At 46.0% G+C, this 22,639-nt stretch overlaps 1 protein-coding gene across 2 annotated transcripts in view; it reads right to left on the reverse strand.

Annotated features, from left to right (window-relative positions):
* SHROOM3 (shroom family member 3) overlaps positions 1–22,639 on the reverse strand; it is a 246,454-nt gene that overhangs the window by 106,280 nt on the left and 117,535 nt on the right. Inside the window, exon 2 of one of the 2 annotated variants that reach the window (XM_030565153.1) lies at positions 2,322–2,436. The exons of the other annotated variant lie outside the window; for it this stretch is intronic. Coding sequence (XP_030421013.1) covers positions 2,322–2,326 — 5 coding nt within the window. The 5' untranslated portion in view covers positions 2,327–2,436. The remainder of the gene's footprint in view (positions 1–2,321; positions 2,437–22,639) is intronic. 2 annotated transcript variants of the gene reach the window in all.

Below are 22,639 nucleotides of genomic sequence, written 5' to 3' on the forward strand. Positions count from 1 at the left end.
AATTCCTCACTCACGCTGCACGCAGTTATGTTGGGTGCTGCACATAAAAAGAGCTAATTCTCCCACCACTGCCCTGTGTTGTCATGCGGGTACCTCTCCTTTATTATAATGAAAATTAATTTCATAAACTTCCCCTGTGCCAGAGTAGAGAATATGAGCCCAATCCTTTCAAGCCTTATCCACATAAATAGTCTTAGCTTCCTCCAAAATCCCTGAGTGTGCAATGAACTTATCAGCTTCTGCTCAGTGACCCCCATGTGACAGTGCGAGCAGCTTACGGCTAACTCATCCCTCTGGGCACTTTGCAAGGATTCCCACCAGGGCCAATGTGAGGAGATAATTGGTTCAATTCTTGATAAAGTTAGTAAGGGGGATGCCACTCCTCAGCTGGAGGCAGCTAAAAGCAAGACAGGAGGGAGATGGAAAGGGTTAGGAAGAGGGCTCAAAGAAGCCCAGAACCTCATCGAGGTGAGATCTCACACCCTGTGCCTGGGAAGAAGGTAAAAAGCCTTGTGTTGTGGGGGACAAGCACCTGTATAGCACATTCTAAATTAAAGCACCCCGTGTTGAACCTATGCAGGAGCACGTGAGGACTGTTCGCAGCAAGGACTCCAGGGTCAGGTTAACCCCTCCTCCCCTCTGTGACACCCCCGTTTAGGAAAATACTTAAGCACAGTGTTTAACTTTAAGCATGACCTTAAGTCCTGTGCACATGCTTAACTTTATGTGTGGCCTGAAGTCCATTTTATTAGGAGGCAACTTAAGCATGTGCTTAAAGTTAAGTACAGGCTTAAGTGCTTTCTGAGTAGGGATGTTCCTCCTTAACCAGGGCCTTCTCGAGGAGCATGAGCATAGAGCAGCCTCATTCACACAGCTTGCAGTATAGGAATCTGTTCAGCAAACATTGTTTAGCAGTTCCACAAACCATAACCAGCTGGAAAAGCAAATCTGCCAGTCTACAGGAAAATCCAGTGTTTGCTCAGAAGTGCCCAGATGGGATAGAGATTTCCTCCTATCTGCAGAGGCCTAATCCTGGATCCAGCAGAGCCAAAAATGTGCTCTTAGGCAGTTGAGAAAACAATTGTACTTTCTCCCTCAAGAACCAACCCCTTTGTGAGCTAGATTGTGTATTGAATTTAATCTCAGGTGTGGCAGCATCATAGGGACAGTTTATTCAGCATTCTTGAGTGGAAAGGATACCCAGTCCTCGGGCTGGGTGAAAATGTCAGTTCTATAGCATACCTACACTCCTCTGTTAGGCTGGCAAGCCAGTCCATATTTCATTACAAGCAATCATAGCTACTGTTGTTTGTAGCCACTAGAGCCTCATGAGAAGCTCTCTCTGCACACCAGGGATGGGCAAGTTGACATACAGAAAGGTAAAAGTACCTTGTTTAACCAGCAACAGTGGCAGGTCTCTATGAATTCATCCTCTCCCCAAAGGTTTGTTATAATAGAAATAGAAGTCTCACAATGCCACAATTTAACATTTTCACCCACACGTTAGTTAATGCAAATTCTGGACAAATTCATGACGTCTCCTATGGAGGAAGCCAGAACTCGGAGCTAACATACTCTCTGTGCAAGTTGGGAGGAGTGGGACCAAGAATACAGAGAAATGACTCAGTCAGCCATCATATATAAAGAAATATTTCCTGGTGAACCAACAAAGCTCCAGCTCTCTGACCTTTCATTCTTCTCCAGACACATTATGCTTCTTCTAGCTCAGAAGCATTCACATTCTCCTCCTCCCAGTCAGGCTGGGATTCTGACAAATGTTCTCCAGGCTTTCAAATACTCAAGCACAAAAGAGAAGAGTATACTAAAAAGAAACGGCAAATATTGGTTTAGCAGTTGAAGTCAGAGTTTGCGTAAATGACAGGGAGGGAACAAGGACTATCCAATATTACATTGATAGCTACACAGTGGCATTCAGGAACCAGAACTCCATCACCCGTCGATTCGAAAAGGACATATAATTGCTCTTAATAATGGACATGTCTTGTTCTGATAGCATTCCCATGTCTTCCAAACCCTATTAACACTTTAAAATATTCTTATGTGGGGAGGATATTCCAAGTTACCTCACATAGCCAAAAAATGATTATTTTCTAAGTAAGTTGAAAACATTGGTCAAATTGTCATGTATTCAGAAACCAACATCTAAGGCCCTGATTCAGCAAAGCATTTATACTGGTGCTTCACAGACTGCATTTTTTTTTTCAAAATGAGTTTGTTTCCTGCAAACGATTTTGATTTTTCATAAAAAAATGAACATCTCAAACCCAAAATATTTCAGTTTAGAAATACTGCCAAAGTACCTCATGGGAGCTGTTGTTCGGATACTGTAAGTCTCCGTTCTCCTCTATGGGCTGACTCCTTGGCCAGACTACATCGCTCCTGATGCATTGCCTCTCCTCCTGGCTTGCAGCCGTGCTAAAGGTATGGAATGTTTAAAAGAACAACAATGGGATTGTTAAATACAAGCTCTCCTGCCTAGGTCCTCAGATTTCCATTGAAAAATCAATGGGAGTTAGGGGCCTAAACACCTTCAAGAATCTGGGCCTCAGTGCCTTCATAAGGAGAACCGCTCACCCCAGGGTTTAAGGTTGTTCAAACCTGGGGTTTGGGTTCAGACCCAGCATTTGGTTTGGGCCATTAAAGAGCTGGGAAAGCTGCAAAGTTTGGATCTGGGATCATATACGTCCCAAGATCAAGGGTGATGTTTGTACTCAGTGGTTTAGGGCCATTTCTACTGCTACAGCATTTCTAATGTGCTTTGCCTCTTCTGAATGGAGTAGAAGGAGACCTTCAGACAGTATAAATCAGCATAGCTCCAGTTAAGTCAATACCTCTATGCCAGACACCAACTGAGGAATAAGAAAAATCCATATGAAAATGCTTGGGGCAAAGCGGAGCCTTACAATCCAAATTTAAGTCCTTATTAAATGTTGGATACCCAGGGCCTAATTCTCTTCTCATTCACTCCAGTTTAATGACAATATAAATTAACTAACTCCAACAGAGTGACTCCTGTGTAAATGAGACCAGAATCAGGCTCCAAACTGGTTGGCCAGGAGCAGCTAGCAAACCCTCCCTGTTAATCTCTGTAAACCCCCGAGTCACCAATTATGCACAAGCTATTTATTCTAAAGAGATAAATAACACAGCATGAAGAGGAAAAAAATGCCCATGCAGTCAGTTCCCTGCCTTCCCCTGTTATTAACTGCATTTTTAAAAATGAATTTATGGGTTCCTTAACCATTCAAAACACTGTCTCGCTTGATTCACTGGCTTGGTCTCCAGTGAAGAATCAAAGGCTTTTACAAGAACGGCAAACACTCCACTACTATATCAGTCTAACCGGAGTGATAATAGCCCCGATCACTGACAGCTTGAGGGCTGTTATAGATACATAGCTGTTTTTTTTAGAAAGGGGGAAACAAGTTTGTAACATACCACTTTGTTTGGCTGGTGTCTTACCCTCCTGACAGGCTGGAATATTTTCTGTGTACCTTCCAAGCCCAATCAAAACAACCCCACAGCGTAAAAGGTGCAGGAGGTGACTTTCTGACACTTTTCGGGACTTGCCATCCCTGGGAATTCTCATGCCCCCCACCCACCCTTGGTAACCTTCATAACAAAACAAGGCTGAATGCCTTCAGAAATGAGTCAGGCCAGAGCAAATGTTGCTCGTGTTTTATCACCCGGGAAACTCAGAAACTTTCCAAGAATGAAGTTATGGGAGTAAAGCAGGCAGCAGGGTAAGCCAGGGAGCTCTAACATACTGTCTCTCGCAGACAACAAGGCCTCAGTGTCAAAGCAACAAGACCAAGGGCATACACAGACCAGAGAAAAAAGCCTCTATAAGAACCTACAGAACGCTGGTCACAAACAGGTGGCGGAACACTAAAGAAAGAGACACACAGAGAGAACAAGCAGCAAGACCCAGACATGCCTGGAATACCTTTTTTCAGGCTGGCATAAAGAATTTAAGGAATTAAGAGGGTTTTCTTTTTTTCCTCCTCAGCGGAAACGTGAAGGATTTAATGACTACTCATTTTGATGGAACAGAAATACTAGCTTGCCTCTTTCCAAGGCACTCTGCTAATCTAACTTACTTGCAACTTCAAAATAATTTGGTTTTACGCTGCTGCTGTTGTTAGCAAATGAGAGAGTGAATGCGCTGGTGTTAGTGGGGTGAGCTAGAGCTGGGTGGATGATGGGGTTTTTTGGTTCACTGGCAACTGTGAATGATCAGGGAATAAATTGTTTCACATCAAACTGAAAAAGCCCTTTTTTTCTGCAAAATTTTTGGTGAACAGAAATGTTGAAAAAAAATATTTCAGGCTGAATGAAATGTTTAGTTCAGCCTGAAACAAAACGTTTTGAGTTTCAGCTTTTTCATTGTTTGTTCCCATAACACTGAAGGAAGTTTCAAAACAAAAAGTGTCATTTTGAATAAAAAAATCCACACGTTTCATTTTGAAAATGATGAAACATTAATTTTTTTTTCAGAATATTTCACTTTTGTTCTGTTTTCTCAACAGGAACACTTGGACGAAACCCACACAAATTCACAAAACCTTTCACCATTGCAGACATGGCATTTACCACCACAAAAAGGCTTTGGCTGAAAATTTTTCCCCAGCTCTAATTTTAACTCCGTTTGATAGTCTTACATGACATAGTTTGAGGATTTCAGAAGGGCTAGGATTGAACTAAATAATGAAATCTATCTCACCCTACATTTCAACATTCTTCTGGGTTTTACAGAAGCAGTAACACATCTCTGCCACCTCATTCAGAAAATGACCTCCTTCTCCTCTTTAAAGGCGCCATTCTGCAAAGTGCTGAGCACAGGTCCTAGTCCAACAAAGCTCCGAGCAGGGGCAGCTCTAGACATTTCGCCGCTCCAAGCACGGCAGCATGCCGCGGGGGGTGCTCTGTGGAGGGTCCACTGGTCCCGCGGCTCCGGTGGACCTCCCACAGGCATGCCTGTGGAGGGTCCGCTGGTCCTGCGGCTTCGGTGGGCCTCCCGCAGGCATGCCTGCAGATGGTCCACTGGTCCTGCAGCTCCACCGAAGCCGCGGAACCAGCGGACCCTCCGCAGGCACGCCTGCAGTAGGTCCACTGGAGCCGCCTGCCGCCCTCCTGGCGATCGGCAGAGTGCCCCTCGCGGCATGCTATCCCAAGCACACGCTTGGCATGCTGGGGCCTGGAGACACGAGCAATCCTGTGGATTTCATTACTTGCATATTTAAAGTCAGTCATGTTCTTAAGCATTTTACTGGATCGAGCCAGAGTGCTCAGCACTTTGCAGAATAATGCGCTAAATTGCCCCGCAGAACATGCTTAAACCTTTCAAGTAGGACTACTGCTGAGGTTCAGAGCAGGATCTCATACCCGAGGCATGTCTGCAACGATTTGTCTTGTGTTTGCACTACATTGTAAACTCCTTGGTGCAGGGAACGTGTCTCTTTGGGCAGCACTACACATGCTATCAGCACTCAGTACACAACAAATGAAATACTAGTTTGAACCAAAGTCTGCATCCAAACAGCCCCCAAACAGTGGGGAAGGTGAGATCCAGACCTAGATCCAAACTCTGCATCTCAAGCCTGTTTCTAACTACTCCAAAGACTTGTGGGTAAATGTCAGACTAGTTCAGGCCTGATCAGGGGCGGCTCTGCTTTTTTGCTGCCCCAAGCATGGCAGGCAGGCTGCCTTCAGCGGCTTGCCTGCGGGAGATCCCTGGTCCCGCGGATTTGGCAGCTTGCCTGCGGGAGGTTCCCAGTTCTGCAGCTTCGGCGTACCTGCTGCCAAATTGACATCAAATCCGCAGGACTGGCGGACCTCCCGAAGGCAACCCACCAAAGGCAGCCTGACTGCCGCCCTCATAGGGACCGGCAGGGCGTCCGCTGCGGCTTGGTGCCCCAGGCACGTTTGGTGCGCTGGTGCCTGGAGCCGCTGCTGGGCCTGAAACTGATAGAGGCTTCTGAGGCTAGGTCTACACTGGGGGGTGGTAGTGTGTGTCAACCTAAGATATGCAAGTCGGCATATCTTAAGTCGATTTACCTGGCCGTGAGGACAGCGGTGAGTCAACCGCTGCTGCTCCCCCGTCGACTCTGCTTCTGCCTCTTGCCACGGTGGAGTTCCGGATTCGATGGCAGAGTGATTGGGGATCAATTTTATCACATCTACACTAGATGTGATAAATCGATCCCCAATAGATCGATCACTACCTGCTGATCCGGTGGGTAGTGTAGATGTACCCTGAGTCTCCCAGCTCACACTGATGTTGGTGAGACTTGCAATGCTAGGTACCACCTTGCAGGGTCAAACCCACAATGAATACGGTCACGTGTATTTCTTCAAGACTCTTAGCTGAGCTCCCAAAGAAAACCCATTCCACAATCCTCTTTTCCAGTGCATAGTGTACAAAATAATTTATATATAGATGATGCCAGAGCCTAAACATGTTTAAAGACTATGTAAGGTGAAAGATCTGCAGTAGCAAGTTAAAATACTCATTGCCAGGCAATATAATTACAGTCCTCATTGAAACAGACACATGTTTCGTGCTGGTCCGTCTCTGTCCTGGAAATATAGTCGTTCTGAACAAACGACATGAGTCAAATTCAGCCCTTACTCTTGTCCACCCAACTCCCCTTACTTCAGTGGCATTGCACGGATGTGACTGAGAGCAAAGAGCGGCCTTACATCAGCAAAGAAGCCTAAAGAGCGCCCTATCACTTCATGCAACGTATGCACGGGATTTAAATCAACTCACGCTGCTGCTCCTGTGCGTTGGGCTGGAGCCAAATTTCCAGTATATCCAAACCAGGCTGCCAAATAATGGAGCTGACAAACAGGCTCAGAAAGGTCGTGTTTCAGCTTAGCAAAGGGACAAGACCACCTCTGACATCAGACACTAGTCCTGCACCTGCTGCGCAGGGAACAGACATAGTCACTAAGAAGCCTGGTGCTGCTGAAATACTCGGGGACAGAGGTAAGGGCTCAATCTGCTGCACATGGGGACTAATTCCAGGGGCTTCTGAAACAGCAGCTTAAATCAGCATTGAAATAACTAGGCAAATGGTCAATTTCTGGCCCGCGTTGTGCCCAGGTATAGAGAGATAGCCCCTTCTGCTCCCCTCCCCACCTCGGTCCCTAGAGTGGGCCTGGGCAGGAGTCAGCCATAATTTAGGTGGCTGCTGTGACGTTGCTGTCTATATGGTTTTATAAAAATATGCTAATGAGTGAATATAACGTCACTGGAATATGCTTCATGCAAAAAGTCTCTTGTAAGGTATCATTACAAAGCTTATAATCTACCGAGTGTGATCATCCTATTTGTATAAATGTACCACTCTTGTATCTGAAACTAGAAATATGAAATATAACTCTGAGGGCCTATTGCAATTATGCAAAGTGGGGGCCATTAATCGTGGTTTGGAATCTTGATGACTCCCATTAACCAGGACCATTGTCTGCAGATGGCTCTGTTTTACCTATATACGGTGTGTGATGGCAAGTGGGCAATGAAGTCTTGCAGTGATGTGTGATCATGTCACCTGAACTGGAATCCATCTTTAACCTGGTGTCTTTCCATTGAGAAGGAGGGAGTGGGAACCCAGAGAGGGACAAAGGATTCCCGCCTTATGCAAAAGATATATAAAGGAGTGGAACAGAACAAAGGGAGGAGAGGAGCCATCATGAAGAATCCCCCAGCTACCACCTGAGCTGGAACAAGAGCTGTACCGGGGAAAGAATTGTGCCCAGGCCTGGAAGGTGTCCAGTCTGAGGAAAAAACTTACTGAAGCATCTCTGAGGGTGTGATTATCTGTATTCAGTTTGATTAGACATAGATTCGTGCATTTTATTTTATTTTGCTTGGTGACTTAACTTTGTCCTGTCTGTTACTACTTGGAACCATTTCAATCCTACTTTCTGCATTTAATAACATCACTTTCTACTTATTAATAAACTCAGAGTATGTATTAATACCTGGGGGAGCAAACAGCCGTGCATATCTCTCTATCAGTGTTATAGAGGGCAAACAATTTATGAGTTTACCCTGTATGAGCTTTATACAGGGTAAAATGGATTTATTTTAGTTTAGACCCCATTGGGAGTTGGGCATCTGAGTGCTAAAGACAGGAACAATTCTGTTAGCTGCTTTCAGGTAAACCTGCAGCTTTGGGGCAAGTAATTCAGACCCTGGGTCTGTGTTGGAGCAGACGGGAGTGTCTGGCTCAGCAAGACAGGGTGCTCGGATCCCAAACTGGCAGGGAAGGCAGGGGTAGAAGTAGTTTTGGCACATCGGGTGGCAGCTCCCAAGAGAGTTTCTATGATCCACCCCGTCACACCTGTGCTCCCTCCTCATGGGCAATGGAAGTCCAGAGTACTGCTGGCAGAGCTCAGCCGCAGAGTGGTCACACAAGACAGCACCAGAGGGGCTCGTCAGACCTATCCAGAAGGATAAGTAAAGGCAACCCATGACTGTGCTTCCCTCAGAACTCGAGGAGACCTGATCTTGCCCCTGCCCTGCAGAAGCAGGACGCCTTTATCCAGTGCTGCTCAGGCAATGCTCCACCTCCTTCCAGCTGTCTCTAGGCCATTCAAACAACAACTGGCCAAGGGCACCCATTCTCCTCTCTTCCCCTGAGAAAATCCCATGCAGCAGGCAGCAACAATGGACAATGAAATTATACTGCGACTTTTTCCTTTGTGACTCCACCCCTAAAAGCTAAGAATCAACCCCAACAAAGAAATGGAAATGCAGCAACACTGGCTACTAGCCAGGCTGGGGAAGGGCTCAGAGTGGAGTAATTTTCATTAAGAAGATAAGATCACTCAGGGTTCTTAGGTAGCTCATAGCAGCCAGTACCCTCTCCATCCTGCTTTTAAAAAAATAGGCCATTTGTTAACTTTCATAACCACACACACACACACAGAGCAATTCAGATGAAGGGTGTGTGCCTCTGAGTTCCATTAGAGAAGAAATGATGACTTTGCAAATTAGAGTGAGTTCCTCTCGTCTGTACTTTAACTCAGTTAAAAAAAACAATACTTCTTCTCTAGCACTTTTCATCAGTCCATCTCCAAGCCCTTTGCAAAGAAAGTATCATCAACCCAATTTTACAGAGGAGGAAACTGTAAACACAGAAGCAAAATGACCTGCCCAAGATCTCCGAGCAGGCCAGCATCTCAGCTGGGAATAGAACCCAGGTCTTAAGGCTCTGTCATAGACCATGGACACAGGGGTGGGAGAGAAACCTGGGCCATGGCCGAACCAATTTTGGTCAGTTTTGCCAAACCTGAGTGACACTGCGACCTCACGTGCCACGTTGCAATATCACTCACTCACGTTTGGAGGGCTGTGCATAAGAGGGTTTGACGGGCGGGGCAAATCTAAGCATCTCCCATCCCGGCCACACGCACTTTAAATGGTGTTCCACAGCCCCTGCCGGGTGACTCATAGTTTCTAGCAAAGGCAAGCTGCAGTGATTGATAACATTATCTTGGAGAGTTCTAGCATCCTGGTTAAATATTTTTGGCACTAAAGGAGAATAGGTTCATCAACACATCAATTTTCAGAACGGTTCTCAGGAATAGCTGTCATCGTGGCACCGTCCCATTGCTGGGAATGGTCTCAGGAGAAACTGCGGTCTTACTGTCACTTCACAGCAGGAAGCCTGGTCCAATGGTGTAGATCAGACTCCGAGAACATAGTTCAGTGTTTGAATGCATGAGAAAACAGAACTTACCTTATACATTTAAAAGACTCGTGTTATCATGCATGGAAGTGTTCTGTTCTTCGTTGTCTAATCAACCACTACAAGCCACCCACAGCTAGTCACTCAGCCCTTCTGTGCTGTGGAGGCTCAAGACAGAACTAGGACGAAGAACGAAACACCTTTCACTCCAGAGCATGTAACAGGTCGGGGAGGTCAAACAACTATCATTGGCAGGACAGCTCGGTGAATCAGCTTTGGGACTGCAGCTAGAATTCACCATGCCCTAGAGGGCCGTCCCGCCTCCTCCCCAGCCCCTTGGGAGGACGGCACAAGGTTAGCGGTTCAAAAGAACGAAGGCGAATGTGGTCAGGATTTAGAGGCTCAGCACTGCAAAGCTCTACTCACATGAGTAATCCTTACTGCCTGACTAGTCCCATGGAAGTCAAGAGGGGAGGGGTGGCCATTAAACCTGCATAAGGATGATAAGAGGCTTCGTCAACAGGGACACCCCAACATACACCTTGGTGTATCCCAACCACCCATGTTTCTCCTGGTCTCCCAAGCCCAAGCCAGGGTTCTTCCTTTGCAGGAAGTCAGGTGAGGAAGCCAGCAGGCAGCAGTACCACCACTCTGCTGATGAGAATAGCACTGGACTGGCTGCAACTGCTGGTCAGGTCTTCCCGGCCCCACTTCCTGCTGCTAGCTGTCTCACTGTGGTCTGGACATGCCATGTAATGAAGTCAATAGTGCTCAGTCTGCACGGTTCCCCTTTGCAACAACAGGCATACTGCTGCCTCCACACAACATTGACGTCTGTCCCCATTCTAGCCCTGCACCCACACCTACAGTATCACTTTCCCCAGAGTCCCACCTGCTCCTGAGCACTATACAGAAAAGACGCAAACAACACGCACACGTAGTGAGAAATTATAGCCAGATGGCACAGAGGGTGGAGCACACAGCTCTGATCCTGAAATCTACGCAGGTAATTCTCTGCACCCACACCGAGTCCCAATACTGCACTGGGGCTCTCCATAGCCACCAGGGTCAGTCCCCCGATACAGATCTGATTGCAGGATCAGAATCTACCCTTGGAACACTGAGCTGGGTAAATAATGCCAATAAGCCCCCAAACAACACGAAAGAGCAAGCCTGTGTTAAACATACAAGGGACTGACCCTGGAAAAAAAATCTTTATTTCTTGGATTAAAACACTGCCACAGATAATCCCATTGACTTTAATGAGGAGGTTGGCTGCCAAGAGCTGAAATGAGATTTCCTTTTCTCGAGGGGTGCAAACTTGCAGAAGTATCACAATAATTAAGAGAGACTGGAAGTAATGGAAATCTCCCAAGAAAGCCTGTTCTCATGAGACGTGTAACCCACCACTGCAGACCCATCAAATCAGACGAGCCTCTGAAATCCCGTTCCCCTCTTGGGAACATTCTAAGGTTCACTCATTAACATTAGGGCACGCAGCAATGTCTCCTTGAAGCACATGGACAAGACAGAGCAGAGCGTTGCTTGATCTTTCCCATCAAAGCTTGTGTCTAACTCTCAGCTCACATTGAGTGATTTTCTGTGTTCCCATAAACATTAAATATGCAAAAATTAAGGCAAATCCTTAAAGCAAAAGTAAATTCTCTGTTTCTCCTCCCTATTTCTTCTTTACCATAAACCATTTCTTTCTACTCTGTCGCCACGCACGCACACCCATCCCCCCACAGCTGTAAAATAACCATCTATCACTTGGATTATGATTTACTTTCAACTTCAAACAGGACTGGTAAACGCACTGATATATGAGCAAGACAATACAAAGCTGATTTTCATCGGCAGCTGCTCTTCAACTGAACAGCCTTATGTCACACCAGCAAACGACACGAATCACTCTTCCCAAGCGTGAACTGAATGAAACTATATCAGTATCATGCATCTTGCCTTTATGAGCTTACTAAAAACACACACAGACAGGCCACCCTGACAGTAATGACAGGGCCTGATTTTATACCACTCGTGCACTTGACTTGATCACATTGTTTTACCCGTAACCCTTTTTAATGCATGCAGTCAGTAGCTGCATACGAGTGAAGTGACAGTTAGGCATGGGGGAACCTCAAAAGGTTTGGTAGCTCGGTTCAAAGCTTGTGACAAATCCTACACATGCCTTACTCATGTGACTAGTTAAAGGGGGTAAGGAGAGTATGATTTGGCCCATTATCCAAACTTGTGGGATCGTCCTTCACTTTTTCCCTCGGACACAAGCAGAGCCTTCATCGGACCTCATATTTCCCTTCCCCTGACACTTGCCTTTCTCTCCGACTCCCAGTAAAAAGCCTTACACCTACCCCTCTTTCCTTGTCCCTAACACTATTCTTTCCTTTAAGAGCAAAATCCCAAAGGAGGGGTGTAACACCCTAGTGATCCCATTTAATGAAACAGGGCTCAGCACTTCTGTTCCTGTCCAGGTACACCCAGTTGGGCTAATTATGAGGGCAGGGCAGCACCTTGGGGATGTAGAAGGCCGGCTGAGAAGGGACTGCTGGGGAGTCAGAGTGTAGTGTTTCAGCAGGAGACAAGAGCCCTGGCTGACAGAAGATGGTTCCTAGGAGAGGGCTGCAGGCAGGAGGAGCAGCAAGGGGTTCGTTGGCTAGCATTCCCGAGCCAGGGCCAGAAAGGGCTGAAAACAGGAGCAGCGGCAGAACAGGGAGATAGATGCCTTCTGGTGCTAAGCAGGAGAGCTGAAGTTGAGGGCTGTAGGAAGGGAAGCAGTGGGGTTAGCATCTCCTTGGTGGAGAGCTGGCTCCCAGAGGAACCATGAGAGACTCTCAGTGGTGAGCCTGTGTGAGTTCCCGCTGGGAAGAGCAGGGTCATGCCCCACAAGGAACGGCTGGGGAGACTGTCCCGGTGGAGGGACAGATGACGACAGTTTAAGAGTGCCGGTCTGGCACTCTTGGTGTGAACAGAGCTGGGTTTTTAAAAATTACTGGGCTTGATGTGGACTATGTTGTGGGAATTTTGTGTAGGGTCTTTTGTAAATAATCTGTTGATGGACTAGAGAATAAGCTTGCATGGATTTACTGGCAACCCAAGGGAGAAACTGAGGCAAGGGGCCACAAGCAGGGCTGCCACAAGGAGGCAGCCACTCTCTTACAAGAGGGATCTTCCCGGGTAACCTCTCTGCTGGGTTCTAATCTGCTGCTTTATTCAAATCCCATGGACTCCCCTAGATCAGAGGCACCTCCGAATGTACTTGTTCCTCCTCAGACCCGTGGAAGCACCACCAGGATTCCTGGGAGCTGAAGGCAGCAGCCTGCTCAGCAGCAATTCTGACTTACTGAGCCCCTGAAATGGAGTTTGGCATTTCAGCAGAGGCAGAGCCCTGTGGGAAACAGGAACAACGTCACTCCTAGGTGTGCGCTCCTGTAGGGCCCCATGCTTTGGGGGAGCTGGCACTTTCAAAAGACCTACAACTCGCCGTACTACCGTAGCACCTATAGGCTCAAACTAAGCCCCCCGGCCCTCGGTGTGCAAGGCTCTGCACAAGCACATGGTGAGAAACTCCCTGCCCTGAAGAGATCAGACAGAGAAAGGGTGAGAGGCAAAACAGAGACACAGGGAGGTGAAGTGACTTTCCCCAGGTCAGTGGCAGCACTGGTAATAGCACTAAGTTTCCTGGGTCCCACGTCAGAGCCCTGCTAGCTAACTGCTGCCGTTTCACCATGAGCCCACCCTCCTCGAGAAATGAAATTGGGGGCTAAGCCTTATCACACACAATAATCTTATCCACACCGTCCACCATCCCCCTCCTCCAGATCCCAGTGACAAGCCACAGTCTGCCCCCATCCCAAATATGCCACATGGGCTCCTGAAGTCTGCCTCAGGTCCGTGAAAATCCTATTACACTGAGATGCACTAAACCTTGGGCTCGCTCTAGATAGGGATGGAATGAGGGACAGTCCATTCTGGTTTTAGCCTTGGTTTGAGATCCGGACTGAGGTGGAGACTGGCTGTACTTTTGCCAGAAGCAGTGTGTCCCTCCCAACCCATTTTATATGGCAATCACTGCTTGGACTTACTGGCAACCAAAGGGAGAAACTTGCAGCACCCAGTTCAAAGTACAAAGGCATTCCGCAGGGAATTAAAGAGCCAGCCCATCATTTTTAAAATTGCCATTTCGTACCAGCATCCTTCAGACAGGAATTTCAAAGTGCTTTGCAAACTATAATTATACCTCACAATAGCCCTGTGAGGGAGGTGGTGTTATCCCCATTGCAGAGATGGGGAAACCGAGATGCGCAGAGGTAAACATCTTGCCCAACATCCCAGTGAATAAGTAGTCCAGCCAGTAATAAACTCAAGCAGTCGTGATTCCCCAACTCTTAAGAATACACCAGCATGAAGCATTTGCAGCAGCAAATGAAAGGTAAGGATTGGAAAGCCACTTCCTGTCCAGGGGTTCTAAGTCCTGGTCCCAACCTGACCACGTGGTAAAAGCCATCACCACAACTGGCAAGAGTCAGCCCCATAGTGGCAGCAGGGGTGCCAAGGGCTGAGTGGGCATGGAGCCTTACCAACTCGAAAGGTGCCTAGGGGTTGAGTCACATCAGTAATGCAGGTGAGGAAGCTTGCACTGGGCCTGTTCCATGGAGAAAGAGAGGTTTCCGTCCACAGAGTTGCTAATTTGATACCTTTGACGGTAGGCTGGATGGGATCAGAAGGGGACTTGTGATGGTGGTCCCATCACTTGTTCATTCGTGTATCTAAGTCGAGTGCCCCTGGGCAAAGTCCACCGGCTCCCTGGATTCCTTCTCAGAGTAGTGAGCACAAGCCGAGGTTCTCTGCTCAGTGTTCTCTGGAGTCCTTGTGTTGACCAACCCCTCGTCCCTGTTTCTGCTTTCTTTGTCCCCTGCAATAACTTGACTCCTGGAGAAGGGCAGGTGGCTATTTATGTTTCTATTGTGGGGTTTCCATCCAATCAAACAGGCTCACACTTTTTATGAGCTCCAAACTCACCCAAAACTTTTGGCTTGTTTTTAATTAAAAAGGAAGAGTATATACCAGTATTTTTAAATTTGGGTGCTTAAAGTTACTGGCAGGCTCCTGGAGAGCTTGCCAGCTGGGGAGACGGCTGCCCTGTGGCCTAGTTTGCTGAGCTGCCTGGCTTCCCATCACTTGGACTGCCAAGGACCTGAGAGCCCAGGGAGCAAGGAAGCCAGGAAAACCTGGCTCTTGGCAGCCGACCAGATGCGGAGCTTTGGCTTCCTGCTAGTGCGCTAAGCAGGCTGCCACAGAGCCAGGGAGATGGGCGAACTGGCAGGAAACCAGGCCTGGTTTCCATCAAAAGTGTAGCGGGAATTGTTTGGATTCAATGCAATCAGCATTTTCTGACAGAAAACGGATCCATCAGAAATTTTACAATCAGCTCTACTTTTTCTGCTTATTTTAATGGCAAATTTAATCTTAGCAATATTGGTAAATATCCAACTGCAGATCAGTACACAGAGCCGAGCCTCAGTCGGTGTAAACGGATGTAGCGCCACTAAAGTCAGAAGAGCTGCAACCATTCACCCCAGCATCAGGTATTCTTCTTTTGTACAGCCACCTCTGCGCTCTCTCTTTCCTTCTAGCCTATCTACACACTACGCAGAAACACCTTATATTAAATAATTATAGCACTGTAACAACAAACAATTACTCATTATTAAAGGATACCTACAGGGTGGTTTAACATTCTGAAACATTGGACTCAACAAGCAGACTTCTCAGATTGTAACGACAAGCTTTTATTTGAATGTTGTTGGTTTGGCGAAAAGGTTTCGGTGTCTGTTTATTCTTGAATGTTCATGCAAATGGAGTCTCTGAATGCAAATATTCAGCTCTGCATATATACAGATTTGCTTGTGCATGAATACAGGTGTTCACAAAGGGCTCCATCCCACACCCATTGAAGTCAAAGGCAAAACACTCATTGACTTCAATGTAGCAGAATCAGGCTTTATGTATGCAAAAAACTAACACCACCTCTTCATACAATTTCAAGGCAAGGAAAATAAATATTGCGGACTAGCCTCAGCCTTTAGATGCAGCAATGAATAAGAGGCAGAATGCGACCCTTCCACGCCATGAAGAATTGTATCTCGGAGAATCATAGTTCCTTCCTGGCTCCCCTCTTGCTGCTGGGTGGTAGGAGGGGGACTAATTCTCTGAAGTCCTGGAAAGAGTGCATCCTACTCCCCTCCACCAACATATTGGGATTGCTCCTCTGGCCAGCAATCCAGGAGATGGGATATTAATACTATCCAGGGAGCAGAGACTGTGCACTACACTAGACCCAGGTCTGAGATCCAGGTAGTCTGAGCAAGAAGGTAGAGACTTGGCTGGGAGGATCTTATTCCTTTCTCAGTCAATAAAGACAAGGGCACAGGCCGGCTTCAGGTGACCAGACACACACCACCACCAGCAGCCAGTCATGGCAAACAGCCACAGCCTGACTTAGGCTTGTCTGAAGTGTTAGGTGACCCATCCCAAAGAACAAATAAGCCTTTGAAATATCAACATATGTTCACCGACAACGAGGGAAAAGTGGCTAAATCTGTGGGATAAATTGCTCCCTCTGAATAGGCTGCCCAGCTCTAAGAGATTACGGACAAGATTTACTCAACATTTATGTCCAAACTCGTTCCGCGCATTTTAATCCCTCTCCAGGGATGCTACTACTTATCCTTCCAGATCAATCGTTAACTCTCTCTAATTTATGTTTATGGCTGATAAACACTAAGAGCTGAAATCGTCAGTGTTTGTGTCTTTAGGGTGAAGGTCACTGACTCCCTCTGCTCCAGGCCTGAAGGGTTCTCTCTCACCCTCACTCTTAATAGGAGCAAGAAGGCTGTGCCCCGAGAGAGCTCTTATCGGCAAGAGAAAATAAAAATGCTGACGGGATTCCAATAAAGTATGGCTGAAGGCTTAATGGGTTGAAATGCGAGTCTGGGTCTTTTCAAGGCACTCTCGTAGAAGCACGAAATCAACGTTCAGACATGATTTCGTCTGGGGCTGCTGATCATTTCCTGCCCCAGCAGCTTTGCTAAAAGGAAGAGCCTTCTTTCTCCTTCCAGAAACGCAGCCCATCTGATAAGAATAACTTAAGCAAACAAAAAGAGTTGAATTCCAGTTGAGCTAATTCATCACTGAGTCAGAACTCCTGCCAATTAGATCATCGAAAGAGCATTTGCCGAGCAAGGGAGACAGGGCGAAGCAGCAGGGAATTTATGAGCTCGGGTACTGAAATAAAAAAGGCTTGTGGTCTGTCCGTGACTATTGTCTTCACTAGGGCAAAAGATGTATTCTCACCTCATGTTAGCGAACACACCTGAGCAGTCTAGTGATGACAAGGCCACACCTAATTCATACCTGCACATGATATGTGTGAAGCACAGAATTCTGTGCCAGCCTCAAACGGAGACTCTCATGGTTAGCAGCTTTACTAAAGGGCAACAGTAGGTACCACATTTTAAGTGGCTAAAGAGAAGCTGCCCATTCACTGAACCCATAGGTGCTGTGGTCGGATTTTCTAAGATGGAAGCTGCTGTTTAATACAACCCAGGAAATCTCAGCCAACCCAGAACTCAGTGCTCTGAAAGGATTTAGAGAAACAGCTCAGAATTTACTTTTGGTTCTCAGCATTTAATTTTTTCTTTTTCCTTTTTTTTTGCTACTGCAAGCACTACCCTCTCTGTCAGCACGGATACAGGGACGTGCACTGTGTATGTTTTGCGGCCCCTCACCAGTACCTCATATAAACCAAGACGTGGTTACATTAAAAACTGCTAAAGGGCCATATAGCATCCTAGTAGCAGCACACTGTAGGGCTGCATGGAAGATCTGAGCTGGATTTCTAAACTAATCTAGGGCCCCTGGGGCTTGGACTGGTGCTGAGGTGATACAGAGCCCTGCGGGGTGGGGGAGACTTCATGCTGGCCTCCAACTATCCCTCCAATCAACCCCAGGAACTGCATTGAGCGGTGTCACGGTCAGCTCTCCTCAGGTAGAAAACTGGATTAACCCAGTATAGGTCCTTTGAGGGTGATCAAAAGGGAGGAAAATATGGAGAATCCCTGAAATAGTTCCGTTCTAAATTAAGAGTCACAGAAATGACAGCATGGAAATTCTGCCCAACTGATGCTAACAGAATAGGACAGAAACTGAGCATGTGGGACGCCAAATGGTGAAATATAACCCTCCTCCCCCAAAGAACAAATATTCAGAAACAGAGGAGAGGTGGTGGAGGTAAATAAAATAGGAAATGGTACAGAGCATAAAAAGATGCATAGACCATTGTTTTACATAGATGTAAGACACCAAAAATTAATAGGAAATTCTGTATAGTCTGAAGCCTCCCTTGTAAACTACTGCCAGTGACAAAATAACAGACTAAATGGAACACTGATCTCTTCAGGTAGGATCAGTCATATACTACTTACCCTCCCCAAGGTGTTTTGTATCGGAGTCTATGGCAGTTATGTAAATTCACAGAAGACATTCTTAGAAGCAGGTCCCAATGCAACAATACAATCTCTAACAAACAACTTGTTACCACCAGTTACAATCCAGTTACCACCAGTTACACTCATGGCGTGGGGTGCCAGGAAACATTCAGCTCCCTTCCTGACAATGAAAGGATGGTATCAAAAATAATCCTGTTTGTTCGTATTTTGCTAAACAGTGATGTGGCTTCAGGAGCCAGCATTTCTACCCTGAACTACAACATAACCCTCACAGGCCACGCTCACCCCTGGTGTAACTCAGTTGCCTTCAGTGAAGTGACACCCAAGATGAATCTGGCCCCATATATCTGCATTATGAGAACACTGGAAGGGATCTGAAATTCAACAAGGTGTTAAGATGTTTGCAAATGAGTCATTCCTAGAATAGAACTTCCACTGAATGGGCCAGATTATGGATCTCACTTTCTCTGCAGACCTGGGTGCAGAGGTCTGGCAGAGAAACCAGTGGGCAGCTCTTAAGGTACATAGCTGCCAGTAGTCGCCAGGTCTTTACCCTGTGCTCAACATATCCCCTGTGCTCAGGGTTGCAAGAGAGGTGGCACAGGGTGAACTATGCCTACTGTGTGCTTCCCTACACCTGTTCTACACCCTCCTCCTCCCAAACAAAACACTGACTCCTGCAAAAGGGACAAAAATAAGTCCAGTCAGGCCAACCTTTATAGAAAAATGCTATGGTCTACTGACCCAGAATAAAACTGCAGAGTCACACCACTGAGGTTTTTTATTTTCTGAAAAACTTGGACTGCTGGAGCTGTGCGCTCACTAGGGAAACCTAAGAAGCAGAAAGCTGAGTGTGTCTGAATGGCTATCTGTCTCTTTTATTTGTTAGATATTATGTGTATGTGCAGTTAGGAAACAAGGGTGGGGAAGCTGCTAGTCCACAAGGCAAGGATTAGATTTCTTCTTCAGTAGCTCAGGAGGGGTTTTCCCCCAAGGGTAGAGGAAGTAAAATGAACGTCTTTTGGGTGGTACCACCCTTACAGGGAATTGTAATGTATTGGCTAGTGTGTACCATTGCCCCAGGATGGAATGGCAGAGCTGATTAAGATGTTGCTTTCTACTTGTTAGCCTATAAGCAGGCAACCGATTTAGCGTGACACCCGGGAGAATATATTTCTATCCCTCCAAATCAAATTTAACCATTAAAATTAAAGCTGATACTTCAAAATGTCCCCACATGGCTAGCAGCCATCTTACCAGGGCTGCTGCTGCTATCAGGCTATTGGACAATCTAGTGGCCAAAGCCTCAGATTTTTGATGTTGGCTGCCAGTTATATTGTAAATAAAGGCCTTTAACTGGCCACTTAGCGTCACCCACCTCTCCCACCAAGGAGCTGTCTGAGCTCCTGTCCTCTAGATGCCCCTCACATCATGAAAATAACATTTTGTTATTAAAAAATCAGTCCAGAACCTGAACATTGCAACAGGAAGGATATGACCTTATGAAGGACAAGATCAATGATGCAAAAGGACTTTCTTGAGAAGTGGACGAGGTCATGCCTTTTATTGGGCTGATTTCTGTTGGTCAAAGAGACGAGCTTTCGAGTTCAGCTCTTCTTCTTGAGTTAGCTATGTATTTGGTTTCAGTTCTCTGGAACAAAAACCAGCTTCCACCTAACATCCATCCACTTTCACACGAAGCCCAAACATTGAACCAAATTTTAATTCTAAAACTAAAGAGAAGATTTTCTATCTGAAACAAAACCCACAGATTGCTATTGAATTCATTCACTCAACTTTTAAATCCAAATTAAAAAATCCCTGGCACACTCTCAAAAGACTGTCCCTACTTACAAAGCCCAATGCGGCTTCAGCTCCTGGGGATTCTCAGTATGCTTTGGGAGCAGAAGACAAGGAGTACTCTCCTCAGCTCTGCTGATGGCGACATCTGTGTGATTGCAGTGGCTGTTTCTACATTTTTCCTGAATATCTATCTGTTTTGCTGTCCAACTAGTGCAGCCCCAATGGTGTTGGCAAAAAAATACCCCTTGCTGGTATACATGTATACGTTGTCGGACCCTGCTCAGAGCAGGTCTAGATGACAGTGGGAATAACACTGGAGGCCAGTCTACATTACCGCTTGTACCCATAGTAGCCACAGTGAGGCTTCACCACTGCTACAGCCACGGGGAGGGATTTCTGGGAAAGGCTCAAGGTGGACAAGGCTGGCATGTGGGATAGGTGATAACTGTGGTGTCCAAATATAAAGCCAGTCAGGCACATCCAACTTTCTGTTTCTTACATTCCCAAGGGATTGGCTACAAATTGTTGAAGAGAATTTATAGGCTCCATGATTTGATGCCAGGTCTCGGTCTCATCATTTGGGAGAACAAGAGGAACCAGAAGACCCTGCTCTCCAAGGTCCCTAACATGAGCCCTTTGATAGCTCAGTTGGTAGAATGGAGGACGGTAGGGGGCGCTCAGCAAGATAGCCTTAGGTTGCTGGTTCAGCTCAAAGGAGAGCATCTTTTTCTATTGGGATGATTTAGTTGGGGATTGGTCCTGCTTTGAGCAGAGGGTTGGACTAGATGATCTCCTGAGGTCTCTTCCAACCCTAATCTTCTATGAGTCTATAAATCACAGCTTACCTTAAATAGGAGGCATTAGGGAAAACACTACAAACAATAGGCTTCCATACAATCTGTGTTCCAATTTTGTCTCACCTGTTTATCAGGACCACACTGCATTCTGGAACTCTATATAGCACACAGAGACATCTAGTTGCCAAATAATATAACTGCAAGTAAATACATAACTCCCATCGCTTATTAAATTGGGAGTCTTCCCACTGACATTAGTGGGAGTTGGACTGGGCCCCAGACTGAGAAGGATAAAAACAGGCCCTACAGAGAGTTAATTGATTTGGTGACTAGAGAAGAGCACCGGCACCAGCCCTCAAATCTCAGAACATCTGGCATATGTCCTCCGAGCCCTGGGGCTCTCCTAGCCAGAGGTTAAAGCTGGGATGTGCAGCATGCTCAAAGGTGTGCAGTGCAGGGGAATGTGGAAAGCTGCAAGTTAAAATGAAGGCCTGGAATAAAAAGATGGGAATTATTCATGCTTAGTTGTTTCTCTTCCCCCACTCCAGCAAATCAGAGTCAAACACTAAAATGGAGACAAGGCCCCCTTTTGCTCTCTAAGGGCTAGAAGTCTTTTTATATTTAAATTAAAGTCTGTCAAACTAATTAAGTGAAGATGTAACGGTCTCATTTTGTGCTCATTAGAGAACATCATAATGGCCATAAATTCCTCCAAGGGAGCAAGACTGTGTGTGAGTGCATAGTCTTAGAATGTCTCAGAGGATCCAGGCTCACCATGTCTTTTGTCTTTACTTTAGACTTTGTGAGACAAACAAAGGCGATAGTATTGCTTAAACTAGATGCAAAGTGCTACATATTACTGCAACTTTATAGGCGAGGGTTTTGCATGCACAAAAAAGTTAGGAAACTCGAGTCATGGTTCCCACAGTGACAGTAATTTGGCTGTCATGTAGATATGGGGTGTGACAGATCATTGTATAGGGTGTTCATTATTGTGCTCGAACATATATGCACAATACAGTTGTTGCTGTGGGTTGTTTTGAATTTACTATTGGCAAAATCTCAAATAAGATGTTACATTAATGTCATTTTTTATTTTTATTGCCTCAATTTAAAAAAAACCAAAATATCGAGCAATGACATATTGAAATAAACTGCACAATATTTTGTCATATATAATTTTCTTTATTTCTCCTTCTTTCCCCCTCTCCCAAACTTAAGCAAAGCAAACCTTCCCTGATGAGGTTTACGACCTTGTCAAGTGTGAACTTTTAAAATAAAACTGGAGTGGAATTAAGATGACAATAAAAAACTGCTTTTGAATGAACCATATACAGGAAAAGCAAATGATCTTCAGATCTCATTACTGCTACATGTGTGGACAGAGTGGGAACTATTCAAAAGCAATCAGAGATTGGGTAGTTGGGGGGCTGGTCTGATGCAGTAATAGCAAAAAGGCAGCCGAACGCTATGCAGCAAAATAGACAATGGGCCAGTGTAGAGACAGGACATTAGACAGCTGGTCTCATCTCTCAGGCTATGTGCACTGGAGACAATGGTTGGGTTTAGCTACAGATGGTAGATAGGCAGTTCTTGAACCCCCAGCTGGTGTCCCCAAGTGTGATGGTGGCCACCAGAGAAAGATTAGGAAGGACGCCATGATGATGTAAAGCCAGAAAAAATGTTATTAAACATACACTACCACCAGGCAAGATTCCAAGAACAGATCAACAACAAAATAGTGATGAGTGTCATCACTGTTCCTATTGAAACAACATCTACAGTTCCACCA

The sequence above is a fragment of the Gopherus evgoodei genome, chromosome 5, assembly GCF_007399415.2.
Source record: "Gopherus evgoodei ecotype Sinaloan lineage chromosome 5, rGopEvg1_v1.p, whole genome shotgun sequence".
Lineage (NCBI taxonomy): Eukaryota > Metazoa > Chordata > Testudines > Testudinidae > Gopherus > Gopherus evgoodei.